The following is a 10,579-nucleotide window of genomic DNA, read 5'->3' on the forward strand; positions in this document are numbered from 1 at the left end:
CTAATCAATAGCCATTAGAATTAATGAGTCCATTACTTTAAAAGACAACAAAGTAATTTTAGCCTGTGCCTTAGGCTGGGGTCTTTAAGGCAAAAGCCATAAAGTCCCCCTTGCTTCGAGACAGAGCACCCAGGAAGGAGAGACTGCTGGATCTCTCAGGTGTGCTCTTCTCATCTTTTTGTAGATGGCAGCATACTCTTCAGGCCTGAACTGCAATCTGCCCCTAAGCTGTAGATTTAGGAGTGCTTGAGGGAAAGGCAAATCCTAGCTGCCCTTCATAAGTCCTCGCTTGGTTCATGAAGCTGTTGGTGGCCCTTTTCCTCTAGGACCTCCTACTCTTACACTGGCTTCTGAAATGAGCTAGTGCTTGTCAGGAATTGTTCTTCAGCCATGCTCTGCTGTCTTCCTGTTAAAGCTCATCTGGGACTCATTTGGCGTCTCTGGTCTTATTGTCCCCAGGCTCCCTGTAAATGGAAGCAGGAAGAGGCAGGTGTTTGGCAGGCTGATCACCCACTGCTGGGCAGAGTTGCTTCTCATTTCTCCTCCAGATGTTGAGAGCAACTTGACCCAGTGTAGCAGATACTATTACAAGTGGGACCTGCAACAAAATGTTGCAGTGAGGAGCGCTCCTATTCAGTGTTCCAGCCAGCCATGCCCTCTTTCATAATTCTCCATTACATTCCCTTTCCCACCTGGTTTTGTGCTCCCTCTAGCTGTCAACACTCTACGGCCGCTGAGCATGCTCAGTCCTCTTTGGGCTCGTTTTCTCTGCCCCCTTGCTTTTAGGGTTCTTTCTAGAGTTTCTGTACTTCCGCAAACCTGGGGTTCCCCTGAGTCCGCTGATACCTCCCCTCTGTGCAAAACGCATGATGTGCATTTTGGCTATGTAAGGACCACCAGTACTTGGAAAACTGAGCTTGCTGTTGGTATATGCAATAGTGTCTGTTCAAAGTTTTGGTGTTTAGGTTGTAATGATCTGCTTGTGGACTCCCCAGAAACATCTTGCTGGCTACTGTTTGAAACAGGATGCTGAGTTTGGCTTGATCCAGCAAGGCAACTCTTGTGTTTTAATTTGTAATACGGCACCGATTCAGAGTTGCAATGTGAATTTCATGCTGTCGATTTGAATGTCCTCGGGAGCGTGTTAAAATGTGTGTTTCAGCTGGCATTTCGCGGATTAGGGGGGGCTGTCCTCCTGGTGCCTGTTGATCAATACATAGCAAAAAGGTCCCTTCCTGTACTTTTTAACCAGTGCTACCTTTTTCTTTTTCTCTCAGAAAATTCGGAGGGAGCTTCTCTGCAGCTGGGGAACACAAGGGACTTTATTATTTCTTTTGACCTCAAATTTGTAACAAACGGGAGCGTTTCTGTGGTTCTTGAGACCACGGAGAAGAACCAGCTCTTTATAGTGCACTATGTCACCACCACTCAGTTGATAGCTTTTAAGGATAAAGACATTTCCTATGGCATTGGGCCCAGGACTAGCTGGAGCACAGTCACACGAGACCTCATAACAGACCTGAGGAAGGGGGTTGGCCTTTCTAACACAAAAGCAGTCAAGCAGACCAAAATCATGCCCAAAAGAGTGGTGAGGTTAATGGTGAAGGGAAAGGGCTTCATCGACAATGTCACCATTTCGACCACAGCCCACATGGCAGCTTTTTTTGCTGCCAGTGATTGGCTGGTAAGGAACCAAGATGAAAAGGGTGGTTGGCCAATCATGGTGACCCGGAAGCTGGGGGAAGGCTTTAAATCTTTGGAACCAGGCTGGTACTCTGCCATGGCACAAGGGCAGGCTATTTCCACCCTGGTCAGGGCCTATCTGTTGACAAAAGACCACACATTCCTTAGTTCAGCCCTGCGGGCAACGGCACCTTACAAGCTCTTGTCGGAGCAACATGGTGTAAAGGCTGTCTTCATGAACAAGCACGACTGGTACGAGGAATATCCAACGTCCCCCAGCTCCTTTGTTTTAAATGGATTCATGTATTCTCTGATTGGACTGTACGACTTAAAGGAAACTGCAGGTGAGAAGCTAGGAAAAGAGGCCAAGCTTCTCTACGACCGGGGCATGGAGTCCCTGAAAGCAATGCTCCCGCTCTACGACACGGGCTCGGGAACAATCTATGACCTTCGTCACTTCATGCTTGGGACAGCTCCCAACTTGGCCCGGTGGGACTATCACACCACCCACATCAATCAGCTCCAGCTCCTAAGCACGATAGATGAGACCCCCTTATTCAAAGAGTTTGTCAAGAGGTGGAAGAGTTACCTTAAAGGCAGCAGGGCAAAGCACAATTAAGCAGAGCTGAGAACCAAAATTGCGTTTCCCCTGTCTGCTGTGCTCGGGAATTGCCATCTTTAAAGCTAAGCGAAGGAACCTTTGAAAAGGTGGTGTCTGAACTCTTGAGTGTGTGTGTGTGTGTGTGTATAGTTGTGTGCTTTTTTTTAAACAAGACTCTGTTTTCAAAGAAGTGATCCTTAAAGCCCATTTTTTTAAACAATTGCATTCCAGTGGATGAATACTTTAGTGTGGGGAGGTAGTATTACAAAGCAGGCATCCAATCCAAGGACTGAATCAAAGCGTAGTTCACTTGTTTACTTATTCACAGTGATCCATAATGAAACTTGCACATAATATAATGTGTCTGTACTTCTGAGTGTTTTTTCCATTTTTAAGGGGAAAATACAGAAGTCATAATGGTTTTTGTTACCCAGTGTTTGGCAGAAAAATTGGAATGTGGCCTCTATAAAAAAAGAAAAAGGAAAAGATGCATTTGAGATGAGTTCAGAAATGTGATGTCATGCCAGAAAGCTTTGTTTACTTGTGTCACAGAGAGTGGATGGTGTCTGTCTTTCTATATATTTTTCCTTGGTGAAAAATTCAAAGAGAGTTAACATTCTGTATAGTGAGAGAGACTTTAAATGTTTGGTTTCTTTAAAGAATGTTTAAATGTTTGGTTTCTTTAAAGAAGTACAAATGGAATTTTTTCATGCTGTTGGGGATGAGGATTCACCAGGAATTTCTGTGAAAGCTCCATGGACAGTAAGGAAGAACTGCAGAAGAAATACACACATGTGCCTTTGTGCAGCTCCCCATTCTTTGCCAGCGAGGCTTGTGCAGGAGGCTCCTGGTGGGACATGCCCATTGGCAAGTTTGAATGTTTTGTTCTGTAAGCACAACTACAAGTAGGACCAGTTGACTGCACAAAAATGTGGCCATCTTGTCTAAAACTGGTTCTACGTTGCATTTTTAAGCTTGATCAACATCTTTCCTTCCTTCCATTGAGCTGAGATCTCTTTTCATGTGAGTAGATTGTTTTTCTCTTTTTCATTGAATGACTTTCCTTTTTATGTAAGCAGTTTCATTCCTTGGGAGACTTGAATTGTTACCTTCAATGTATGTTATTGGTTGAAACTAGGTGCAAATTATTTGAGGGGGGGAAATTGTTTGATTTACAAGTGGAGTTACAGTTGAACATCATGGATCATTTTCTGCGGCAGCTCTTGATAATGAAACTGTTCCTTGATGGGTTGTGTTTTTGTTCTTACTTTAAAACAGATTTGGAAAGTGAATCAGGCTTTTATATTTGACTGCTTGTAAGCCATTTCTCTTCTGCTTCCACTAGTTGTCTAGGTCCACAGCATTGGCTTTTTTGTAAATTCCTTATCGTTTGGAACACTGATGACTATTTGGCATTATCCAAATAAATACTGAGCAAGGGCATAATCTGTTGAGGTGTGGGAATTGCACAAGAGCAGATCTGTGCATCTCCCATCCATCTCAGCAGATGCCTCTATACCAGGTGACAGACGTTCATGGGACAGTCCTCTCTTGCTCTGCTACTGTGCACTCCAAGCAGTTCAGTGAGAATTCTATTAGTGTGAGCATTTGGAGGCTCAGGAAGATAATTAGCTAGGTGAGGGCTCCAATGCTGCATAGAAATCCCATTTCCATACTTAGAAATTCCTTATCCCATATCTCTCAGTTTCATGTGTTATAAGGAGCATCCTGCATTTGGCAAGCTCCTCCTAAGTTCCTGTTGCTGAGAGGCTGATGGCTTGAGAAACCCAAGCAGATGGCCATTCAGGCTGGGAAGATACAAATCCTGGGAAGGTGCCCTTCCCAAAGATGAGGTGTCAGTTACCAAGCCGCCTTGGGGTTTCTTCCCACCACTAGTAGTGCAGGAAATTGTGTGATCTTGCCAAGAGGGCCAATTCATGGAAAGTTCATCACTTTTGTCAATATACTTTGTAAGCATCAGATTCCAAATCCAAGATGCATTCCAGCAAAACCAGGTGCAGCTCGTTGGTAACTTTTCCTTCTCACATTGCCACATGCACAGAATCACTAAAAACTGCATCTCCACATTGCTCTGGAAGGATGTGGGCAAAGATCCTGAGATTTTGGTGTCCAAAAGTCTTCCAGTGTTTTAGAGTTCTAGCACCCACATCTGTCTTAGAGATGATGTGAACTTTTGGGGCAGCTTCCAAAATATTCTCCAGTTTTCATCTTTCTCCATGGTAAATGTGCGTTGTTTCAACATCACATTTCCATGCAGGACTGGAATAATACTTCACATTTCTAGAAGTGAAAAATCAGATCTTTAGAGCCCTATCCTGTATAGGCTTGAGACATTTACATTCTTAGGCACTTGCAGCAGCTTCTTGAGAATCCAGGCTTCTAGAATGTTTCCTGCTCCACTTACACAGATCTTGATATGTATCCAACTAAAGCCCTATACAGGTGTTCTGTTGCTGTGTATACTAATGAGGAGGAATGCTCTAACCCCACCTCCTTTCTCATGCATTTCCCTCACCCCTGTACTTGTGGATGGCAACTTTCTGGAGCCTCCTGTATCTGTGGAGGCTCTCCACGTGATTGAGAATGCTCCCCCTCCTCATACATTTAGCATACACAGCAATAGAATGCCTGAATAGGGCTCAAGAGGAGGACCTGTGACCTTCCAGAGTACTGTGAAGATGTAGTCTTCAGTGATTCTCTATGTAGTTTGTGAATGGGTTGTTTTGGGGGGAAACTGGGAAGGAAAACATACCAACTACGAAGAAGAGGTTAGTGGTATCTGAGTAGGCAGAACTTCAGGGGGCGAGAATAAATTCAAACCATAGTTTTAGAGCCTAACAGTCTTTAATAACGTCACGTTCTGTTCTTGCTGATGGCCTGCATACCGAACAATTGTAAATGGTCTAAGCAGCCACAGATCAGTGAAGATAACCAGATGTCGTTCTAAGCCTTGGAAATGCATCCTTGCCAATTATGCCAAAATGTTTAGAAAATAGAGTTTCAGAAGTGTTTCATCTCCAGCCACTGATCATGTATGTGAGCGCAAGACCCCAAGTCCTCTTATGGATCATGGCCAACTGGATTTGGAGCAGCCAGCGCAAGCTTCTTTGGGGTGCTTCTTTGTTAGTGCCTTAACCATGCGGCCATAACTTCCTCTTGCAGTACGGAATTAGTGTAACAGTGGCATTGATCATTCTGTGATGATTACCCGCCATTGGGTGTTCCCAGGGCTTCCAGGCTTTTTAGATTTGTCTCTGTGTTGTTGACCTGAGACTGGCAAGTGGAGCAAATTTGTATGTAGGAAATCAGCAACTAGATCAGTGTAATTCAAATTGTGCTTCCAGCTGCTCACCTCTTGAATTGCTGCTCTGGGACTGATCCTGTCACCAGCCGCTCATAGTGGCTGTTTGTGCCTGTGGTAACTGGGAGCACCAGCAGCAACTGGGAACAGCCAAGAGAGTTGCTGGTGGGGAATGGTGATCAGGAAGGGGAAAGCAGCAGATTCTCAAGTAGAACGTGGCTGTGGTTGGTGGGAACCATCTTCTTTGAAACTAGATAGATTCCTGTCTTTGTCTTAGTACATCGTCTATGGCCCGGTGCAGACATAATGGTCTTGATCCTATCAGTGGTGGTTAGAAGTTTGGTACGCTTTCTCCCTCTTTCCATGCACATTGCTCCTCAGTTCCTTTTCCAGTGCTATGTGCAGCTTTGCATCTGCACTGACATTAACACTAACCAAGGTTTATCTCAAAGCATAATCATGACCTTGTTGTGATAACGTTGGTGCAAATTTAGGGAGGTTGTGGAGGGAGTGCGGGAGCCACAACTAGCTCCTAATGTTAGAAACGTCATGTCTGCATTGGAAAAGTCGTGCCTGCATGCTGGGTTTTTCCTGGTTTGTGTAGAAGTGTATATATGAAGAAGCTAGTCAAGAGCGATGATGGAATTCCAAGGAGAGAAACCCTTTATTGTGTTATTGTGCCAAAATGTTTTCTCACAAATAACGCAGTACATGTTGGGAGATGCAGGTCAGTGACACAAGCACAACCGTCGATGTGCAGCTTTGCAGAAATGTTCCTTGCTGTCCTGAGACTCACTGAAAGCTGCGGGTTTTCATCCACCTTGTAACTGTATTTTTGTCCTTTTTTCCCCTTAAATGTTCTGTTTTCCCTGTTACATATGGGATTTACACCATGTGTTAAATATGCAATAAATTGTTTACAGGATGCCCTTTGGAGGGCACTGAGTCCTTTGTAAAGCTGTACAGACTTTGTGGTTTAAGCACAATGTGCACAGGTTAGTTTTCTATATGGCAAGACATGATTTTTTGCAGTGGGAATGGCCCTATTATGTTTATATATACACTCTAGTTGATTATATATATATATATATATATATATATATATATATATTCAACACTTTATGTTTCATGAAAGCTGCTTTATATAAAATTGTAAAATAAAAGTTTTTAATCTTACATTGTCATTTGGTGTGTGTCAATTGTCTACAGAGAGAGGCAGAAGTCCCAGCTCACCCAAAGAGCAAACTAATTTTAGAACCAAACACTCCAGCCTCTCTCAAGGTGTGTTCAGAAACCAGAGAGGACCCATTAACAAGCCCTATTTTTTCAGCATTAACAGGTTTGGCAAAATTAAGAGGAATGATTGTGTAGATACAGGTTGTTTTAATCAACCTGTATTAACTACTGGATCGTGATTGTTTTAAACAAACCTTTGGGAAGTGTCTGGTAGAGATGCAGTTAATCAGGGAAGCTGCAAGGCAAAGTAAGTGGTGGCCAACTCTTCTGGCATGTGTGCCACAAGCCCAGCCTGTGCTCTGGCCAGGGTCTTCTGCTCCTGTGCAGGCCACACATGCCATGCACATTTCTGCTATCTGTGCCACAGGTTGATCTCACTTTTTTTTTTCCTCGAGGCAGTGTCATGCAATAGCTAGAATTTGGGACGATGGGCAGAAAAACATGGGGTCAAATCCCCATTTGGCTTTGAAGCTCACTGGGTTGTTACGAGGATAAAAAGGGGACAGGAAACCATGCATGTCACCCTGAGCTCCTTGGAAAAAAGGTGGGTATATAAATCAGACAATAAATATTTCAAGAGCTCTTTGCTCTCCCCATAATGTACAGTGCAGACTGATCTGCAGAATGTAACTGACAAGCGAATGTTGTGCTTCAAAGGATTTGCCATTTCACTGTAGAAGCCGGCTTCCATCCACTACAAGAACAAAAATGTCTCAGCCTCTTTGGATGACAATATTGATTTTCATTACTTGGCAATTTGTTAGGAAGGTCTGCATGGAAAATAGAAGGGGATTTAAATATGTTGTCTTGGTGATGAATTTGAATGTTTGCTGCTCAATTTGTGGTGAAAGGAGATACATTTGCCATCTGCCGAGGAAGATTGATAGTTTGCATGAATGGCTTGCTGTTGCCTGCATATTAAATGGCTCACCCTTCTGATATGCTACAGCCCTAACTGAAAAATGGAAGGAGCTACTTAAGCAAAAAGACTTGAGAAATGCCTTGGCTCCCTTGGTCTGGACAAGTCCTGCTTCACACATGACACTTTTAGAGTAGAGAAACAGGTGCTTGTGCATATGTGACGTATTGGTGTTTTGAAAATGGCTGTCAAGCAGGTTCACTGCTAGTGCCAGCAAAAGAACTGATGAACTAAGGCACAGCTTCACTTCTGCACACCTGGCCAACAACATTCATGGTAGACGCAGCAAAATGTGGAGGCTTCGCAGAGTAGCTCTGTCACCAGAGAGCGTGCCATGGGACTCATCACAGAGCATTTGTCGTCCACTAGCCCCCATGACTTGAGTGGCTGCAGCAGGAGGCATAGGTGATCAGAAGGGCACAGTTTAGCATACATATACAAGCTCTGGACTTCCACACACACTCAAACCAGAGCCAGTGGGCAGGCAGGGACGAAGTTGCCAACTTGCCACAGGGCTAGCCTCTTGTATGCCTCAGGGTGCCATTTGGTCCATCCAGCCTCACTTCCCCTGTGCCACTGTCCTTGGCTGCATGTGGTGGCTGGTGCTTGGCACCCAATTGATCACCATTTCCCCCTGTCCCTGCTGACCAGCTGTGATATTTATTATCATTAACCAGGGGAATTGTGTGTTATGAAGAGCCTGTCCTCTCACCCTTTGCTCCAGTCCAAGTGTTTAGAAGGTGTGGATCCCCAGCCCTCCTGGAGACTGTTGAAGGGGAAGAGATCCCCTGGAGAATCTGTGCTGTATCCTTAAAACATTGGTCAAGAGAGTCTTGATTTTTAGAAGGCCTAAAGCCTCCTTTCAAAATGTGTGCAGGTCCCATCTCTCCCTCCTACACAATTTGAGAGGCAGTCTCCTGGCAGACTTCTCCAACATCCTTTCTGTTGTTCCCCTATGCCTTGAATGCAGTCAAGTCCTTTCACAATGTCTGAGGAAGCTTTGCCCATTTCCCCCTTGGCTGCCCTCTGCATTATCCATCTCCCTGTGACCTTGGGTGGCAGCCAAAAATGCTTTGCTGGTTTAACTTATTTTCTATGCAGATTCTCTCCTCAGGAGGAGAGAAGCTGTGGCTATAATGAAGAAGGGCAGAGTTGCTTATCCATTCTCTTGCCTGGAAGATCTGGAGGAGTTCCCTTCTTCTAGAACACACAGAGGGCTTCTGGGAAGGTAACAGACTCTCCTTTGCCTTTTGTCTGCAACGTGCGTGTGCAGCCATATTTTCTCTCTTAAAATGGCTTGAATGCTGAAGGACATCAAGCTTGGTTTGTATAAAACTTGCTATGCTACCCTTTTTATTTTTCTTTCCGTATTTGATTTTCCTATCTCTTATTTTTTCAAGTGCATGTAAACTCTGCCTTAAATAAAACTTTTTGCCAGTATCATCTGTGCTGAGGCTTTATTGCACACCTGGATTTATCCATGCTATTGCAAGGTTTGTTTATGATTGTTTATATCTTGCCCTTTAAGGAGGTAAGATATAACAAGTAAAACATACAACATTCCAACAACATTCCCTCCCTAACATAATAAAAACAGACAAGTGCAGCAGGTAAACCAGAGGCATCAGAGAAAAACTTTTCTGTCTGGAAGGCAAACATGGCACCCTCCAGATGTTTTTGGACTACAACTCCCACCACCCCCAGCCAGCATAGTCAACGTTCAGGGATTGTGGGAGTTTTAGCTTTTTCCATGTGCATTGGAGCAAGAAGGTTGGCAACTCCACCTGGCGACCACTGGAGCCTTCTGGCTCTGGCTGCTGGTCATCTCTGTGGTCTGTGTGCTGGCGCCAGGAGTGGTTGGGAAGCGTCCTTGCCCCTGTGTTTGGCAGAGAGGGAAGGGAGGCCCAGGGGCAGGCTTCTGGTTGAGCCACAGCAACCTGCTTCTGGGCAGATGCTCAGTAGGGGTGAGGGTGAGACAGCGCAAGGGGGCACCACCTCAATGCCTGTCCCCTGCTGATGGGGCACGGGGTGGTGGTGGTAAATGTTGAAGCACAGGTACTCGTCCTGACAGGTCCCATAAGCGCAGGTACTCATCATGACAGGTCACGCTCCTAAGGGGAGTCCAAAAATGAAGGCAGCTGTTGATCCATGTGTGTGCACACATCTTATTGACTTTGACTTGACTTATTACATTTATATCCCGCCTTTTTTCCTCTGTAAGGAACCCAAGGCGGCATATATAATCCTCCTCCTCTCCATTTTATCCCCACAACAACAACCCTGTGAGGTAGGTTGGGCTGAAAGTCTGTGACTGGCCCAAAGTCACCCAGTGAGCTTCCATGGCTGAGCTGGCACTAGAACCCGGATCTCCCGACTCCCAGTCCAACACTCTAGCCACTACACCACACTGGCTCTCTACACTACACCACATCTCCCCCGCACACCCCTGCCAAAGAGCGGCAGTACATAGCACAATGCCCCATTTGTTAGAAACTACATCTGTCGCCTGAGGTGGTCCCTCAGTCTGCCTGTTGGGGGGTCAGCCATGTGACCATGGAAACCCCACCTCTTTCTGGGAACAGATGGACAAAACCACTGATTTTCAAGACCCTCTGCAATGTCCAGCACCAGTTTGGGAAGTGTTTAGTGGGTCAGAACTGGGCTGGGGGCCCTTTTTAATTACCCACATTCCCTCGTGGGTAGGCTTACAGGAGCTGCATGCCAGCAAGGGACAGGGCTCAAGCCGCTCCCCGCCCTCCTGTGCAGGCACTTGTGCTTGCACCCCCCTGGCTGTGCAGCTATTAGGCTTGAAAAAGTC

General features: G+C 45.3%; 1 protein-coding gene across 20 annotated transcripts in view; it reads left to right on the plus strand.

The window, feature by feature from the left end:
• GLCE (glucuronic acid epimerase) overlaps positions 1 to 10,240 on the plus strand; it is a 71,693-nt gene extending 61,453 nt beyond the window's left edge. For all 20 annotated transcript variants that reach the window (XM_084817563.1, XM_084817573.1, XM_084817572.1 and 17 more), the window contains one exon: positions 1,278 to 10,240. In XM_084817563.1, coding sequence (XP_084673689.1) covers positions 1,278 to 2,302 — 1,025 coding nt within the window. In that variant the 3' untranslated portion in view covers positions 2,303 to 10,240. The remainder of the gene's footprint in view (positions 1 to 1,277) is intronic.
• Positions 10,241 to 10,579: the final 339 nt, after the last annotated feature.

The sequence above is a fragment of the Heloderma suspectum genome, chromosome 11 (assembly GCF_057233095.1).
Source record: "Heloderma suspectum isolate Gila_16-S chromosome 11, 16-S_ref, whole genome shotgun sequence".
Classification (NCBI taxonomy): Eukaryota; Metazoa; Chordata; class Lepidosauria; order Squamata; family Helodermatidae; genus Heloderma; species Heloderma suspectum.